This window comes from Zootoca vivipara, chromosome 17 (assembly GCF_963506605.1).
Source record: "Zootoca vivipara chromosome 17, rZooViv1.1, whole genome shotgun sequence".
NCBI classification, from domain to species: Eukaryota; Metazoa; Chordata; class Lepidosauria; order Squamata; family Lacertidae; genus Zootoca; species Zootoca vivipara.
In genome coordinates, this window is record NC_083292.1 from 14,032,512 (window position 1) to 14,051,838 (window position 19,327).

Genomic DNA, 19,327 nt, shown 5'->3' on the forward strand with positions numbered 1-19,327 from the left:
TTGCTCCTCCTTTATGTGTGTTCAACTGACTGTGTGCATCACTGTGAACCCAGAAGTGGCGCTTTCAAAGGGGTGGGAAGCCCCCCTCCCCAAAAAAACAGCACGTAAACAGCAAGAATGGTACAAAAACTGCACCTGGCAATCCCACGAGAGCTTTGCAAGTGCAATCCCAGGAGCTTTTGAGGCCTGTGGAGAATTGGAGCTTGATCAAGGAGGTTTGGAGGAGTCCGGTAAGCGCTTCAGAACGTAACCCCCGTGTAAATGGGGAGTTGCCTGTACTCAAGTAAAACAAGACCATTCCTTGCCCACAGAGGTACCATCTAAAAGACACGACACACAAGGAAAAAAGCGGCAGGGAGGGAAGAGGGGCAGAGTGGTCTCCCGCTTGGACTACTGCCATGCGCTCTACGTGGGGCTACCTTTGAAAGTGACCCAGAAATTACAACTAATCCAGAATGCGGCAGCTCGACTGGTGACTGGGAGTGGCTGCTGAGACTACATAACACCGGTCCTGAAAGCCCTGCTTTGGCTCCCAGTACGTTTCCGGGCACAATTCAAAGTATTGGTGCTGAGCTTTCAAGCCCTAAACAGCCTCGGCCCAGTATACCTGAAGGAGTGTCTCCACCCCCATCATTCTGCCTAGACACTGAGGTCCAGCTCCGAGGGCCTTCTGGCAGTTCCCTCACTGCGAGAAGCAAAGTTACAGGGAAACAGGCAGAGGGCATTCTCGGTAGTGGCACCCGCCCTGTGGAACACCCTCCCATCAGATGTCAAGGAAATAAACAACTATCTGACTTCTAGATGACATCTGAAGGCAGCCCTGTTTAGGGAAGTTTTTAATGTTTGATGTTTTAGCGTGTTTTTAATATTCTGTTGGGAGCTGCCCAGAGTGGCTGGTTATAAATTATCATCATCATCATCAAGTCAATTGTTCTTGTAATGGCCAGCTGGCACAGTCCAGGGTTAGGGAATTCCTGATGGAGCTGGTCTTCCACAGCAGAGCTGTTGGGGGTGAACCCTTCCCCCCCCATCTCTCCCATTGAGGCCATCTGAAGGAAGGGCTCTGCTCTCTGGTGACGGTTGAGGGAGAAGAGGCCCAAGCTGCCTTTGCTTGTTTCTCGGACAAATGGCTCTAACCGCTATACCAGACTGCCTCTTGGTTGGCTCACCTCTTCCCAAAGCTTGCTCGGATTCTCTGAAATACCCCTTTCTCTCACACACACCCCTGTCCATTCCCTCTGCAGGTTTTACAAGGGCACGATCCCCCGCCTGGGCCGGGTCTGCTTAGACGTGGCCATTGTGTTCATTATCTACGACGAAGTGGTCAAGGTACTCAACAAGGTGTGGAAAACGGACTGAGCGCCCGCGGAGGGCGTGCGCCACTTCCTCCCCACCCGCCAGGCAACAGCGGGGAGGGGAGGGGACGGCACGACCCACCACAGACGGGGGTGGTTCCTACCCACAGCTCCCCGCCCACCCAGCAAGTACGGTAGTGCCAGCATTCCAGGGCTCCTTCAGCTCCACAGGTGGGATCTGGATACGGATCACGTCCCCGACCTGCTGTCTTCATATCAAGCTCAACGACACGTTTTATTTATATCCGAATGAACTGTGGCCGTGCTGCTTGTTTTTTAATTACCGACGATATGATAATGTGACCAGATTGGATGGGGGGAACAAAGGCGGGATGGTTTCGTGCTACATCTCCGGCTGCTAAAGTTGGGGGGAACGGGGTGGAGGGGTGGGGCGAGTTCAACTGGTGCCCATCAGAAAGAGAAAGGGAACTTTCCCCGCCCCCCTGTCCCCCACACCAACCCCAACACCCGCTAGAATACAAGTCCAAGAAGCTTTTTTTCCCCTTCTAGAAACAAACACACATGAATTTACAGGTTCCCAATCGCTGGTCTAGAGCAGAGTTTCCCAAACTTAGGTCTCCAGCTGTTTTTTTGTTTTTTTTTTACTACAGCTCCCATCATCCTGAGCTAGCAGCACCAGTGGTCAGGGATGATGGGAATTGTAGTTCCAAAACCAGCTAGAGGGCCCAAGGTTGGGAAACCCTGGTCTAGAGCAAGGGTGGCCTTCCAGAGCTTGTGGCAGTACAGCCTTTCAAATATTGATGGAATACAACTCCCATCATCCCTGCCCGTTGGCCATGGTGGCTCTGGCTGATGGGACTTGGAGTCCAAAGACTTCTGGGATGCCTCTGCTGTCTTTCTGAGAAGCTGGTGTTGAAACATGCGCTAAGTAAGAAGTCGTCCCTGGTTGTTTACCAGAAGGCAATTGCCAGCTCGTTGAGCTCCAGCCAAAGAAGATCTCGCGAATTGTTGACCGACGGTGCCACCTCAGAAAGCTTGCAGAGGTAGGGAAAGGACGACAAACATCTGGGTGTTTGCCAGTCCTTCCTATACCCCTTCCCCCAGTTGCTGCTAGCAGAGAAGAAAGCCTTGGAGGTCACGACACATATGCACACACACACACCCAAATACTTGAGTACATTCCATGAGTCCTGCTCCAATAGTATTCTCTCGCCAGCTAACTCTTGGTATTGCCAAACGCGGGGGTCCCTAGAAAAGGTGTTGCTGGACAACAAGCCCCATCACCCCTGCCCGTTGGACCATCCTAGCTGGGGCTGATGGGAGTTAGGAACCCAGCAGCAGCTGAAGGCCTCTGGTTCTGCGCCTGGGTTCTCCTTGGATGACGTAGAGGAGGAGGAGGAATTGCCACCTCTGCAGGCTCCGAACAACGGCCTCAGCAGTGGAAGCTGGTCCATTTTGGTGAATGGGGCATTGCCCCGTCTCCACCTCAGCTTGCCCCCGCCCCATCACCGCCTGCCTTCTTACAACCAGGCAACGGTGGCAGCCCTGCCTGTCAACTTTAGTCTCTGTGTCGTCCTTGTAGGATGCAAGCAGGCGGATTAGAATTGGCTGTCTGCTGTTTGGGCTCCATGCCCTTCTGCCCTGCCAGTCCCAATGGGCGCCAGCCAGCCCTAGCCCCAGGAGGGCCTGGTTCTCCCAGCAGCCCACAGAAATGGGGCAGCGGTGGAGGGGCTGCTATGGTGGCGGGGCAGTGGAATATGGGAGGGCAGTCTGTACTGGGTGCCTTGGCAGTGGGCTGCCACGGCTGACTCCTAACACCAGCCCTGGGTGGGGATCTCATTCGCCCTTCCCCATCCTACGCTCATGCCTTCTATGCTTCCCCCCTGCTAAAGTCCGCATTCCAAAGATCTGTCGCGATTGGTGTTTTTCTTACTCGCTCTAATAAAAGCTTGGGGGACCCACTCCCCTGACCTCCATAAATGTTTCTGCTGAGTCGGGAGAGTCGAATTAATTCCCACGCGTACACCCAGCCCGTAATATTAGCTCATTCCATAGAATTCACTTGTTTACATTGGGGGGTGGGGGAGGGAAAGAGGGATATGAAAAACAGAAGTGATAGCCCCTGTCTAGAGCCTGTTTCTCGTGCCCCAGGTGGAAAAGGGACTCCCCACCCAAACAGAATACTGGTCAGAGGGACCTACCTGCCCTCCCTCTGGCTCTGCTGAAGCTTACACAGAAAGTGTGCAAAGCAGGGGCGAGGTTGGTGCAAGCGCGTCAGCAGGAGCGCAAGACTGGCTCTGCTGGTGTGTTTGCACCACTGCGGCCTCGCTCCCTGCCACTTGCCAATGACACGGGTGTTAGGAGTCAAGGGCTACCTGATTCTCCTTTACAGATTGTGTTTTCCCTCTCTCCTCGGAAGCTTCCTCCTCTTTTTCTCCTTTTGCTTTTGAAGACCATAATGTCTTGCTTGAGAATACATGTAGGCTTAGCAGACCCTGCTCTGGCTCACTTGCGCTTTTTTCTGTACTAGGAAGGGACCTTCCCCCAGGTGCCAGGGAAACTCGCCGACAATTCCGTTACGGATCTGTGCCAAATTTTGTGCGTCTCTCGTCCTTTTCAGTACACGTGGGGGCCTCCCCCTCCTCCCTGTTGCTCTAGTCTTTGCTAGCTATGTACTGTGGGCTAACTCAATGCAGCCAGCTGTTGATAGGGGAAGCGTTTAGTGCAGTGTGCTGCCCTCCGGATGGGGTGGACTACATTTCCCATCATCCTTGATCGTTGGTACTGCTGGCTGGGTCTGATGGGAGCTGCAGTTGAAGGCAGCTTGGAGGGCACCTTCAGGGTTAGGGAACAAATCCCAGGCAGATCTGTTTCCCTGCCACCACATATTTTAAGGTGCATTCTAGTTGCAAAACTAATAAAACGATAAGCCTGCTCCGAGGAAGCTGTGGGCTGGGGCCGCTCCACCGCGTGAAACCCTTTGAATGAGAATTAAGCTTCATCTGTCCAAACACACCTTTATGAGCATATGGGCTGCAAGTGATAGATCAGGGGTGGGGAGGCCTGTAGACTTCCAGATATTGCCCTACAGAGGTACCTTGGTTTACGACCATAATCCATTCCAGAGGTCCCTTCGTAAACCAAAACAGGTCGTAACCCAAGGCGCGCTTTCACCAATGGGGCCTCCAAAAAAATTGGTTCGTAATCCTCAAAAAAGTGTTCGTAATCCCAAAAAAAGTTCGCAAACCGGGACACGCAGTTCCAGGTTGGAGGTGTTCATAATCCAAAACTTACACAAACCAGGCTGTTCACAAACCAAGGTACCACCATAGCTGCCAAGTTTTCCCTTTTCTCGCGAGGAAGCCTATTCAGCATAAGGGAATTTCCCTTTAAAAAAGGGAGAGCTTGGCAGCTATGGGTACCACTGTACTAGAATTCCCATCATTCCTGACTGCGGGTGATGGCAGGTGTAGTCCAGCATCATCTGGAGAACTTACAGGTTCCTCATTCTTACAGTAGACTTTATTTGCTGCATAATTTCAATTTCACAGAAACGGGGGCCCTGGCTGTGTCCCTGCCCGTATTTCCACACATGTGCTCCCCAACCATTTAGGGAGGCGTGCTGTGGTAGACATCTCCACTTCCTGTGGCAGAACCTTTGGGCTTCCAGATATTGGTGAACTTCAGCCCCAGCGAGCATTGCCAATGGCCAGGGATGATGGGAGTTGTAGCCAACCGACATCTGGACTCTTAACTGTCCTACAGGCTTGGATAACAGGTGTCCAGGCTATGTTTTTGTGGTGACCATGCGGCAAGCAAAGGCAGGTGATGCATTGGAATGGGGATTTTGTTGCTTGTGGGGGTGCGTGGTGTTATTTTTTTTACACAGACCGAGGATTTCTGAATTGAATGTGTTTTTGTTTTTTTAATTCACTGTCTGCACCGGCAGCCTGATACTAGAATGGTTTTGGAACTTCTCAGCCCTGCGGCGAGGACGCCAACCAATAAAGCCAAAGTTGCCTGTTTTAGTGAGTCGCTTGGCAATTTGTGTTTCACTTGGAAAGCACTGCACCTGCCCCTTTCTCTGCCTTGCCCCCCTTTCTATGCCACCTGTTCCTCAATGCTTGCACATGCACGCAAACATAAGAGGCTGCAGGATCAGGCCAATGGCCCTTCTAGTCCAATATCACAGTGGCCCAGATGCCCATGGGAAACCCGCAAGCACAAGAACACTCTTCCTTCTGTTATTCAGAAGCATTACTACTGTCTCCGACCAGCCACTGTGACTACTGAGGCTGGGCGATAATCTGGATTTCAACATCTGTGATATATCTCCAGCTAAACATCATGAGATATCATGATGTCTGAAATAAGGATGGAGCTGGTTTTCAACTCTTGTAATGTGTCACCAGCTAAGCATCTGTGATTCATCACCTGCTCAACATTGTGATATACTTACTGACATATTGCAGTGTCTGAAATAAGGATGGAGCTATGTAGAGGATGGAGCTATGTTGGGACGCGGGTGGTGCTGTGGGTTAAACCACAGAGCCTAGGGCTTGCCGATCAGAAAGTTGGCAGTTCGAATCCCCGCAACGGGGTGAGCTCCCGTTGCTCGGTCCCAGCTCCTGCCAACCTAGCAGTTCAAAAGCACATCAAAGTGCAAGTAGATAAATAGGTACCGCTCCGGTGGGAAGGTAAACGGCATTTCCGTGCGCTGCTCTGGTTCGCCAGAAGCGGCTTAGTCATGCTGGCCACATGACCCGGAAGCTGTACGGCGGCTCCCTCGGCTAGTAAAGCGAGATGAGCGCCTCAACCCCAGAGTCGTCCGCGACTGGACCTAATGGTCAGGGGTCCCTTTACCTATGTAGAGGCATTGGCTGGCTTCACGGTTTTCCCCACATTGTGGTTTTTGCATAGTGCGTGCACACACATGCACACACACAAACACCATGATCTTCAATACATTGCCAGGCCAAAAATTATGAAACCAATATGATGAGATGGACTTGAAACCGGTTTTGGATGATATATTGCCCGGCCCTAACACACATCATGATTAAGATCAGAAGAACTTTGCTGGCGATCAGACCAAAGGCCCTTCAACACCAGCATCCTGTTCTTGCCTTTGACCAACCAGGTGCCTCGAAGAAGCCAACAAGTGGGACACGGGTGCAAGAGCACTCCTAACTACTGTTTCTTGGCAGCTCTTAAGAGCGCTCTTGACTTTTGTTTGCTTCTGGGAGATGTGGGAATGTGTTGTGCTCCAGAGAGTACAGTGGTACCTTGGTTCTCGAACTCGATCCGTTCTGGAACTCCGTTCGAATTCCAAAACATTCGAAAGCCAATTGGCTGATTGACCCCGGAAACAAATGCAGACAGCCGAAACACATGTTCAGCTTCTAAAAAACGTTAGCAAACCGGAACACTTACACTTTGTGGCGTTCGGGAGCCGATTTGTTCGAAAACTAAGCCATTCAGGAACCAAGGTACCTCTGTATCTTCAGTCCAAAGCATAGCTGCCAAGTACCCCGTTTTGCCCGGGAAACCCCCGTATTTTCTTACCGTTTCCCGCTGGTCTCCCGAATGGATTTATCTCCTGTAAATCCCCCGGAAAGCAGCTCCTGCCGGCAGCCATGTTTCTGGTGCTGCTCTGCCCATTTCCAAAATGGCCGTGGCGCCCGAAGTCGCTTCAACGCATGTCCGGAAGTGTGTAGAAGTGACTTCCAGTGCCGCTCTACCCATTTCCATGTTGGAAATGGGCAGAGAGGTGCTGGAAGTCGCTTCTACGCATGTCCGGAAGTCGCGTAGAAGTGACTTCCCGTGCCGCACCGCTGCTGGTCCCGGATTTTTCAATCCGGAACTTGGCAGCTATGGTCCAAAGAGCCTCTCACCAAAATGCTCACCATTGAGGGCAGGGCTGCACAGTCCAACCAAGCCCATAGAATCAGTCTAGGCCTAAATTTGTTCCAGGGGGCAAGGTCAGTCAGTCACCCACAGTCGATCTCGCAAAGGGTTTAGCGAGCAAGGAGAGGACACCAAGACGTGCACGCTAAAGAAGAAGGAAGCGGAAGCCTCTTATGTTCCCAGCCACTGAAACACTCAATAGGGACAGCTCAGCCACATTCACACCATACCGCTTAAAAAGTCATGGCTTCCTCCAAATAAATCTGGGAGCTGTGGTTTATTGAGGGTGCTGAGAGTTGTTAAGAGACCTCCTTCTAGTCCCAGAGCTACAATTCCCAGAGTTCCCTGGGGAGAAGGATCAATTATTAAGCCACTCTGCATATAGTAGCTCTGTTGGGGAGTAGGGGGTCTCCTAACAACTCTCAGCACCTTCGCTAAACCACAGGTCCCAGAATTCTTTGTGGGAAGCCATGACAGTTTAGAGTGGTAGTATAATGCTTTAAATGTTGTTGTTTGTATGCCACCCATCTCCCAACCCATTCTGGGCGGCTCCCAACAGAGTGAAAATCACGATCAAACATCAAACAACAAAAACGTTCTGAAACAGGCCTGCCTTCAGATGTCTTGCTCAGGGGTCGCATAAATATGTGAATGAGACCAAAACAGATAGATAGATCCACCCATTCTAGAGAGTGCACACTTTTTTAAACACACACACACACAGAGAGAGAGAGAGAGAGAGAGAGAGAGAGAGGAGGCGCTACCATTCAATAAATTCCCAGGGAATGAAAGTCGCGTTAAGATTAGACTTTTGTGATATGGTGACGGGGAACTGAAAAGGATGGGATAATGCTAGCTTTGTTGCAGCGTAATTATTATTTCAATTTACTACAGTGGTACCTCGGTTTGCAACCACAATCCGTTCCATGGAGGCGTTCGCTTGCCGAGGCGTTCGCTCACCGATGGCACGATTCTGTGCGTGCACGAAGCGCTGATAGAGCGCTTCTGCGCATGTGCGAGCTGCACAGATCGCTTCTGCGCATCCGATGCCACGGAACCCGGATGTAAACACTTCCGGGTCCGCGGCATTCGCTTGCCAAAGCGTTCGTAAACGGAGGTAGTCGTAAACCAAGGTTCCACTGTAGTCGCTTTTTTCTTGCCACGGCAACTCACAGTGACTTCCAAAAAACACACAAAGCAAACAAGCAAAAACCCCACTTACATTAAAATCGAGACGATAATAACATAACAGCATCTAACCTCCCTGCAAACAAATTGGAAAGAATGCTGATTTGCCCAATGTCATCTAATCGCCCTGCAAAGAAGAAGCGTCAATAAGCAGGTTGTCTGGAATATGCATATATAAATCACCATGAGGGTCTTTTGCCTTTTTAAAAAAAATAATATTTCCAGATTCTTAGAGAATCTGGCTTTAAGACCCAGGAGAAACTTTTGCACATGGAACTGAAAGGAGGGGAATAACTTTTTTGAAGGGGGGGGGATGTCCAGCCAATCCCCTTGTGTGCATTGGGGAACAACACCCATCTGATGTTGTTTCTTGTATAAAAGGCCATCACCGGTTTGAAGCCCAGTTGAGCGGTGACAGCTTTTGCTGCCACCCGCCCATGAAAGGGGGAAAGGCAAAGAGGCTTCTCTTCAAGCAGCAAAAATCTCTCCAGCGACCCACATGCCAATGCTCAGTCACTGAGCACCGCTTGCCAACACCGCCGCATCTCTTAAATAAGAGGCGTCTTTCCTTCCTCTCGCACGCCGCCGGCCGGGTAGATGTTGAAGTTCGAGGCTTCCACCCAGTCGCTTCCGTTGTGGGACATAATGCCACTTTAATCCTTTGCCTGGGGAGCCCATTCCCTCTCTGGAGGGCCTGGCTTTGGAGAGGGAGAGAGTGTGAAAGAGAGAGAGAAACTGGGCAAAACCTCTGGAGAGCTGTTGAAGGCCGTCCAGTGTGACTTGTGGTGACGAAAGGTCATCCACACTCGGTGATTCCTAGCAGCCGGTTTTGTAGGGGAGGCAAGCCAAAGCTGCAGTCATGAGGGAACCGGGAACCGGTGTGGGATACCAGCTAGCCTTCTGCGTGTGGTTTCTGGTGCACGGCCTCGCCGAGGGTGGATGCGGCGACCGAGAGGCCCACAAATGCTGCCCGGGCCGGAATAACGATTGCTCCGATTTCTCTCCGAGGAGAACGCCGTGTTACTGTGATACCTACTGCGAGAAAACCGGGGATTGCTGTGAAGATTATCACTCCGTCTGCCAGATCTCGGGTGAGTTGGCACTTCTGGGTGAGAAGGGATGATGGCTGCAGAGGGATGTCTCTTGGTTGTGCAATGTACGCTTCAACCTTCAGGAAGCTGTGGGTGCTTCTCAGGCAGAACAGATTCCAGAAGGGGGAATCTCCAACATGTCCCCATGCTAGAGATGGGGGAGGCATTCAGTTCAGGACACATTTTAATACGAAGCGTCCAAATTCGCACTCCTGAAACGCAGCCTGAAAGAAATGACAGCTATCTGTCCGAATTCGCATTTGCTTGAATTTTGTAGTGCGGTTCCCCAACCAAACAACATATCCAGAAACATGTATGCTAGAGGAAAGTGTGTGTTGAATAGAATAGAATAGAATAGAATAGAATAGAATAGAATAGAATAGAATAGAAATTTATTCGCCCAAGTACTTGGAATTTGCTTTGGCTAATTTTACAATGTAAATATACTTTATACAAAATATCTGTGTGAGGATCGGAGTGTGCAGAACACTATTTCAAGCAAAGAGGAGCCACTCCGACTGCGCCTGGAGCTGCATCTCTTAGCGGAAACAGATGTATAAAAATGCATTTTGTTGTGGGAACTAGCTTGTAAAAAAAATGGGTTTATTGGGATGAATTCTCACTAAGGTGCTGATATGGAGTTGGGGGGGACTTAATTTATGAGAAACAGAAAACAAATTTGACATATTCATCCACCCCTGCCTGGTTCCCGTGTAGCCATGTGGTGTAGTGGTCACAGCGCCAGGACTAGGACCTTGGGAGACCAGGGTTCGAATCCCCACTTGGCCATGAAGCTCACCTTGGAGGACAGTCGCTGCATCTCAGCCTAGCCTACCTTGCTGGGTTGTAGTATTAAAGGAGGGGGCCTCATTTCATAAACAAACAAGCAAACAAATGATATTTTTAAAGCTCTTCACAGCTTGGGATCAAGGTATCTACTGGATGACTCACAGCTGGGAGCACTTAGATAATTTTAGAATCTGAACTCAATGGGCTGTGGAGATGTCCCTTTATAGACAGTAACACAGATGATTTCATTTACTTCAAAACCAAGTCAGCTAACTCTATCACATTTGGAATTCTCTGCTGACCATAGACATCATCATCATCATCATCATCATCATCATCATCATCATCATCATCTTGTTATTGTTATTATTTCTTTGCCTTCATCTGAGGCTCACAGATTGGTTTACATTATAAAAACACAAAAATACATACCATAGTAACAAAAACAATACCCCCCTCCAAAAAATTAAAAGGCCATGGATCGTTTAAGTTGCCAAAGACCTAAGAGAAGATTAAAACCACCCCTGCTGGGACAAAACATGTTAGTTAAGGCCCTACCGGTACCTACACTTAACACATTCAGAGCAATATCATACCATTTCAAACAGTTGTGGCTTCCCTCAAAGGATCTGGGGAGCTATCCTTTGTTAAGGGCTGTTCAGAAACTGCTATTCTCCTCACAGAACTACAATTCCCAAAGTTCCCCGGGGGGAGGGACTGATGGTTGAACTACTCCGGGAATTGCAGCTCTGTGAGGGGAATAGGGGGGTGGTCTCCTAACTACACTCAGCATTTTTTGTTTGTTTTGTTTTGTTTGTTTTAATTTTTTTTATTTTATTTTGACAAAGTAATAATCATAAATAAATAAGAATAAAAATGTGCACCCCACCACCGAGACCATTCCATTGTAACTACCCAACATAGCTGCCAAGTTTTCCTTTTTCTCGCGAGGAAGCCTATTCAGCATAAGGGGAAATCCCTTAAAAAAAAGGGATAACTTGGCAGCTATGCTACCCAACCTCCCAAAATTTCAACATCTCTGGCGATGGTTGGACCCCTTTACATTTTCACAGTACAAATTCTACAAACACCCTCCATATCTCCTCAAGATCTTTTCTCCTGTATATCCCACACCCCTTTATACCATTCTTCCATTTTATACTCTGCTTGCCCCTTCCACTTCCTAGCTACAATAATTCGTGCAGGTGTCGATAAATTTGCGAGCAAGTCAGCATTTTTAAGAAACTACAGTTCCCAAAATCCTTGGGGTTGGGGGGAAGCCACGGTTGTTTAAAGCGATATGATCTAGCTTCAAATGTGTACTGTGGGTGGGGCCTAAGTTGCACAGTAGACCCACTGAAATTGACAAACAGGGCTTAACTGAAGTCTATAAATTTCACTAAAGTCTTCTCTCTAAGTATATCTTCGTTGGATTCAGTGCTCCAAAGCTTTCAGCACAGAACTGTGGAACAGATGCAATCTGTTTGTAGCGCACCGTTCTCAGCCCAGCGATCGACTCGCCCTAAAACCCAAATCCTCTCCCTCCCATTTACCAGCCCCCTTCCCTGGCCAATCGGAAGCCTCTGGCCAAGCTTGTGAATGGTCCTGAATAGGACTGGCATCTCTGTTCTCACACATGGCTTCCCACATTGATGCGGAGAGTCCAGGTTTACTGTCAACAGAAAGGCAGCGAGGCCAGTTTTGAGCGCACACAGCCTTGCGACATGCGGCAGAAAGAGGATCTGATTGTGTGTGCATGTGTGGAGGTGCCCTACAAAATTTGCAGCGACATCCTTTTAAAATGGGTTGAGGAGAGGTGGATTGTTGGGTTCTTGCTTTTTGCTTTTTGTTTTTGAAATGTTCTTTATTTGGTTTTACAAGTATAAAATTTATAACAATACTCCATACACTTCCACAGTTACAGATTCCTCCGAATCCCTGGACTTCCCATACCCCCTCTATTGATCCTATATAGTGCTTTTTTCCTTGGGGGGGGTACGCAGGGGTACGCATACCCCTAAACATTTTGTGAATCCAAGTTTGGCCTCATTGAGGGGCAGTATTTCAATAGGACTAGCAAAATGAGAGTACCCCCCTAAGCATTTTTTTAAGGAAAGAAAAGACTGGTCCCACTATTGAACCTTTTCTACTGCATCTTTTCCCATAATCTATATTTTATATAATAATAATAATAATAATAATAATAATAATAATAATAATAATTTATTATTTATACCCCGCCCATCTGGCTGGGTTTCCCCAGCCACTCTGGGCGGCTTACAACAGAAAAATGAAATAAAACAATTAAACATTAAAAGCCTCCCTAAACAGGGCTGCCTTCAGATGTCTTCTAAAAATCTGGTAGCTGTTTTTCTCTTTGACATCTGATGGGAGGGCGTTCCACAGGGCAGGCGCCACCACCGAGAAGGCCCTCTGCCTGGTACCCTGCAACTTGGCTTCTCGCAACGAGGGAACTGTCAGAAGGCCCTCGGTACTGGACCTCAGTGTCCGGGCAGAACGATGGGGGTGGAGACGCTCCTTCAGGTATACTGGACCGAGGCCATTTAGGGCTTTAAAGGTCAGCACCAACACTTTGAACTGTGCTCGGAAACGTACTGAGAGCCAATGTAGATCTTTCATATCACTCCAATGTCCCCATAGTACTTGCTACATTACAAGTGTTATTGTAATCCTGCTAATGTTTTCATCTGCTTACAGTAGACTTCAAGATAAATTATAATCCCCCCCCCCCAAAAATTCTTTGTTAAAGTTCTGGTCTTCTTGGTTCCTGAGCTGTCTGGTCAACTTTGCCATTTTGGCATAGTCCAACAATTTGATTTGCCATTCTTATCTGGTAAGGACTTCTTTCCATCTCTGGGCTAATAGCATCCGGGCTGCTGTCGTCACATACATAAAAAGTCTTTTTTGCTCCCGTTCTTGTTTTTGTTTTTATTAGGCATTTTGTGATTTTATGTTGTGAACTGCTGTGAGATCTGCAGGTATAGGATGTTAGACAAATTTTCACAACAACAACAGCAACAATTTGCCTAAAGCAATGATAGCAGACAACATGGGGGCACATTGCTAACAACACAATGGCCTGCTTAAAAAAAATCATTTAGAAACATATCACAGTGTTAAACTATGGAGAGATAACAATGGTCACCAACTTGGATGGCTTTAAAAGAGGCTTAGATAAATTCATGGAATAATAATAATAATAATAATAATAATAATAATAATAATAATAATAATAATACAGTCATACCTCGGTTTAAGTACGCTTCGGTTTGAGTACTTTCAGTTTAAGTACCCCATGGACCCATCTGGAACGGATTAATCAACTTTCAATGGGAAAGTTCACTTCAGGTTAAGTACAGAGTTCCAGAACCAATTACACTCATATTTCGGGTTAAGTACGCTTCAGGTTGAGTACTCCATGGATGGACCGTCTGGAACGGATTAATCCACTTTCCATTTCTTTCAACTAAACTGCTTCTGGCACAATGGGACACCGTGACGGAAACCGGAGTACACAGATACGCCGTTTACCTTCCTGCCACAGTGGTACCTATTTATCTACTTGCACTGGTGTGCTTTTGAACTGCTAGGTGGGCAGGAGCTGGGACAAAGCAACAGGAGCTCACTCCGTCGCGGTGATTCGAACCGCCAACCTTCTGATCGGCGAGCCCAAGAGGCTCAGTGGTTTAGACCCTTTAATTAGGGTAGTAGTAATGACAATGATAATGATAGCAACCAGAACAACAATAACATAAAGCTTCAAGCACGACCCCCCTCAGATATTTATTAGGGGCCCGAAGGGACCTTAGCTCCTGGGAGTTGGCTCCTATTCGCCGCCCCTGCCTTTCGGAGAGTGTCTGTTGCAAAGAAATTTGTCTGCTGTTGATGTTCACACAGCACGGTTGGAATGAGGGATTTGGGGGAGGAGAGGGAACGGCATCCGTAAACCACCCCTGATCTCCAGGGAGATTAGTCCAGTCACAACTCAGCTCGATTACTGAGCAATGGTCTCTGCCAGTGAATAAAAGAGTCAGGAAGCTAGAAACCACGCTAGCAGCACCTTGTTGGTTTAGAAACAGATTCACTCCCGAGAGCATGGACAAACGCAGAGTGAGAGCGACTGAGATGACCGCTGCTTCCCTGTCCTCTTACCGATGACCCAGGGACCCCAGGCAAAAGACAGTTTGATGGGACCCCTAGTATCCTCCCCCTAGTGAGATAGAGTCATACCTCGGTTTAAGTACGCCTCGGTTTGAGTACTTTCAGTTTAAGTACTCCGTGGACCCGTCTGGAACGGATTAATCCACTTTCCATTACTTTCAATGGGAAAGTTCGCTTCAGGTTAAGTATGCTTCAGGTTAAGTACAGACTTCCGGAACTAATTGTGTTTGTAAACCGAGGTACCACTGTAATAATAATAATAATAATAATAATAATAATAATAATAATATTTATAACTTGCCCATCTGGCTGGGTTTCCCCAGCCACACTGAGCAGCTCCCAACAGAACATCAAAAACACGATGAAACATCAAACATTAAAAATGTCCCGAAACAGGGCTGCCTTCAGATGTCTTCTAAAAGTCAGGTAGTTGTTTATTTCCTTGACATCTGGTGGGAGGGCGTTCCACAGGGCGGGTGCCACTACCGAGAAGGCCCTCTGCCTGGTTCCCTGTAAATTGGCTTCTTGCAGTGAGGGAACTGCCAGAAGGCCCTTGGCGCTGGACCTCAGTGTCCGGGCAGAACGATGGGGGTGGAGACGCTCCTTCAGGTATTCTGGGCCGAGGCCATTTAGGGCTTTAAAGGTCAGCACCAACACTTTGAATTGTGCTCGGAAACGTACTGGGAGCCAATGTAGGTCTTTCAGGACCGGTGTTATGTGGTCTCGGCGGCCGCTCCCAGTCACTAGTCTAGCTGCCGCATTCTGGATTAGTTGTAGTTAAGGACACACTTAGATAATAATAACCCCCTCAAGGGAAATAAGGAGGAAATGAAACGGGAAAGAAAGAACTCTGATTGGATCGAAGATTTGGGCAGTTTCAGGAGCGGACAATAATAAGGAATTGACAGATCTTTCAATTTCAGTTTCTCATTCTTCCAATCTTAAATTCAGCATCAGTCTGTGAATGTTTTTTTTTAAGTCCTCATAAATGTTCATCAACATTTTAGTGCGACTTGCTCTAATATTTACGTATCTGTATGAAGTTTTTCCTAAAGCGTTTATGAGCAATTTCCCATAATACCATGCATTTGTATGTAATTTTAACCAATATATGCATTTTAAGGCACATTTCCCCCTGAACATAGGCATTTTATTTGGTTGGAGAACTGCACTGCAAAATTCAGAGAAGGGTGAATTTCAGTGGACAGCTGTGTTTCCGTCTGCATACAGTGGTACCTCAGGTTAAGAACTTAATTCGTTCTGGAGGTCTGTTCTTAATCTGAAATTGTTCTTAACCTGAGGTGCCACTTTAGCTAATGTGGCCTCCCACTGCTGCCGCGCCGCCGCCACACGATTTCTGTTCTCATCCTGAAGCAAAGTTCTTAACCCGAGGTACTATTTCTGGGTTAGTGGAGTCTGTAACCTGAAGTGTCTGTAACCCGAGGTACCGCTGTATTTGAAATGGAAGGGAAGAACTGGAGTCTGAAATCATGTAATACTGTAGGGGGGGCATTGTTTTTGTTTGCTATTACGGTATGTATGTTTGCGTTTTTACATTGTAAACTGCCTTGTGATCTTCGGATGAAGGGTGGTAATGATGATGATGATGATAATAAAAATAATTCGAGAAATGTGAATTGGGTTGTTGTTGTTTAGTTGTTTAGTCGTGTCCGACTCTTCGTGACCCCATGGACCAGAGCACGCCAGGCACTCCTGTCTTCCACTGCCTCCCGCAGTTTGGTCAAACTCATGTTCGTAGCTTCGAGAACACCGTCCAACCATCTCGTTCTCTGTCGTCCCCTTCTCCTTGTGCCTTCAATCTTTCCCAACATCAGGGTCTTTTCCAGGGAGTCTTCTCTTCTCATGAGGTGGCCAAAGTATTGGCGCCTCAGCTTCAGTGTTCCAAATGCATCCCTGTTTCCATCTGTGAACTATAGGAATCAGACTATGAAATTGTGTCCTCAGTTACCCCCCCTAAACAAAATATTTTTGGCAGGCTTCCAAGCTGAGCTCCGCAGTTGATAGGGTAAGGTGAGTATTGTTTAATCTCCTGGAAACTAGGAAGCCAGCAAAGACGTTTTACGTTGTAAACGCTTATTTCTTTTTTGCAAAACAGGGTGGCATTCTGTTTGGAACATAGAGTCTTCCCCCACCCCAAATCATTCAGCTAAATGGAATCGGATGCAGAGAACAGGGCGTTGCAGATTGTTTCTCGGCAAAGGAAAACCCACGTGTGAAACTCTTGGGAGAAGTTGTGGGTCTCTCTCTGGCCAGAGCAAATAAGTGCTGATGGCAGATGAACCACACATGAATGAATGACTGAACAGAGCTGTGGGAGAAAAAGAGAAGGGCGGAATCGTCTGGAGGTTGGGAGCATAGCTGCCAAGTTATCCCTTTTTAAAAGGGATTTTCCCTTATGCTGAATAGGCTTCCTCGCGAGAAAATGGAAAACTTGGCAGCTATGGTTGGGAGGGGAAAAGAATGGGTACCCTTCGTGTTTCGAGGCTTCGCCATGGGAAAGTTTCTGTTGTTAACTAGGGATGGGAAAACCTGTCCATTTCAGTTTCTCTGTGGTTAGTTACTAATGCCATTAAGTTGAGGGCATCAAGAAGGCGTCCAGGCGCAGGGATTGGGGGGGGATTTAGTTCGGTTTGCGCTTCCTGGAAAAAAGATACAAACCAAAATAATGCAAAATAATTCCTTTGGAATTTGCACTTCTCCAAATTTGGGGGTGTCGGTTCTCCAGTTCAAATATGACATTTGAGCTTCATTACACACCTTTAGGTGCCAGGCAGAAACATTCCTTTTAAACCAGGCATCCAACATGCTTTTCGAATGTGGCATTTTTGGGGGGTGTTATTGGGTTTGATTTTATATGTTGTGGTCTTGTGTGTGAACCATCCTGAACACACACACACACACACACACACACACACACAGAGGTATAGGGCGGTATATAAATTCAATAACTAAATAAAATAAATACGTGTGTGTGTGTGTGTGTGTGTGTGAAAATAGCATGCCAAAAATGCATTTCATTGAGGTAGAATAGCTTGGGTTAGGATAATTTAGGACATAGGAAATTATAGGTCCATCTAGCTCAGTACTGACTACACTGACTGGCAGTGACTGGGATTTCAGGTGGGTTTCATTTCCCTACCTGGAAATGACAGGACTCGAACCCGGGACCTTCTGCATGCACTACTGAATGCATTCTAAAGCTGCATTCAAAAGATTGGATAAGTGTCCTCTAAGATGTTGACAACTTTTTGTGACAGCTTCTTAAACAAGAAATCCGCAAACTGATGCAGAAATGTGGAGTAATGCAACTTAAGATGGAAGAACCGAGAAACCCAAACGGACAAATGCGCACTTCTTTGCTTTTGCCCTGCCCAACTCTCCTTAGTTTGCTTAATTTATTTATCCTTACGTTTAAACCCCACAGTTCCTCTGAGGAACTCAAGGCGTCATAAATGGCTCTCCTCGTCCCCATCTAATCCTCACACAGCAACCCTACGAGGTAGGTTGGGCTGAGAGACAGTGACTGGCGCAAAGTCACCTCGTGAGCTTCATGGCTCAGTGAGGATTTGAACCCGTGTCTCCCAGGTCATATAGTAGGACATTCTCACCACTTCACCCCTGTCATCACGATCTAATCCTTTGCGGTGGTTCTCCTTCAAAGGCATCTTTCCCATCTACGAGCCCTTGTGTCTCGAACAAATCCTTATCTGATTCCGTAACCACCACATTCCCTTGGTGTGGAGTCTTCAAGTGCTTAAAAAAGAAATAAATAAAAGTAGATCTCATTACATGGCCTTCAGGAAGGGACCGTTCTAGTGTCAGTGGCCTCAAAGGTTGATGAGGGGGCTGAGGGCAGCTTAATCCCCCTCAGCCCCTAAGAACCACGGCCTTGTATCCTTTGAACTGACCCAACATGGCAATCTTTGACAATTAACTGGCCCCTCTCTGCTTAATTCAGGACAATGGGGGGCCCCGTGCGATGGATAGACAACCTATTCTCAGCCTGGCAAAGGAGAAGCAGATGTCAGCACATCTGGAATTTCTCACGAACGAGGGATTAGGAAGTAGCATAATTTGGGGGTAGTGTTTTATGTTTAGATTGGGCGTGAAAACAGATAAAATATCAACTCAGATGACGGCATTCGGAGGAGAAGAGGGGAAGGAGGAAGAAATACTAAGTCAGGGGTCAGCAAACTTTTTCAGCAGGGGGCCGGTCTACTGTCCCTCAGACCTTGTGGGGGGCTGGACTATATTTTGAAAAAAAATATGAACGAATTCCTATGCCCCACAAATAACCCAGAGATGCATTTTAAATAAAAGGACACATTCTACTCATGTAAAAACATGCTGATTCCTGGGCCATCCGCGGGCCGGATTTAGAAGGCGACTGGGCTGCATCCGGCCCCCGGGCCTTAGTTTGGGGACCCCTGCACTAAGTGATTGATACCACACATACACACGGATCACCATTTTTTTTCTAAATAAACAAGGAACTTAATATATATGTAAGGTTGCAGGCTGAGTGCCAGTTTTAGAAGTCGTCCCCCCCCATCTGCACTCTACATTTAAAGCAGCGTCATCCCGCTTTCAACCCCGAAAGAGGACAATTTTAGCAAACTCGCACTACTAAAATTTTAAGGAGGCATCTCTCTCAGAGGCAAAAAGAGAGACGAGAGGGTGGTACAAAGCGAAGGAAGTGATAGAGGGACCAAGAAGTCACAACTGTCCATGGTAAACCAGTCAAAAATACAAGCAAGGGTGGGATCTTTTGCAAAGATGTGTCTTGCATCTCTGAATCTCTCTGCATCCAGCTCCATTCTTGTCAGCCTCTTG

At 47.6% G+C, this 19,327-nt stretch overlaps 2 protein-coding genes across 2 annotated transcripts in view; both read left to right on the top strand.

The window, feature by feature from the left end:
• The window catches only part of SLC25A1 (solute carrier family 25 member 1), a 53,824-nt gene extending 48,483 nt beyond the window's left edge, over positions 1-5,341 (top strand). The window contains exon 9 of the mRNA XM_035098027.2: positions 1,245-5,341. Coding sequence (XP_034953918.1) covers positions 1,245-1,359 — 115 coding nt within the window. The 3' untranslated portion in view covers positions 1,360-5,341. The remainder of the gene's footprint in view (positions 1-1,244) is intronic.
• Positions 5,342-5,468: 127 nt separating this feature from the next.
• Positions 5,469-19,327, top strand: part of LOC118076430 (somatomedin-B and thrombospondin type-1 domain-containing protein-like) — a 30,824-nt gene continuing 16,965 nt past the window's right edge. Inside the window, exon 1 of the mRNA XM_060269405.1 lies at positions 5,469-9,502. Within this exon, the coding sequence (XP_060125388.1) occupies positions 9,271-9,502 (232 nt within the window). The 5' untranslated portion in view covers positions 5,469-9,270. The remainder of the gene's footprint in view (positions 9,503-19,327) is intronic.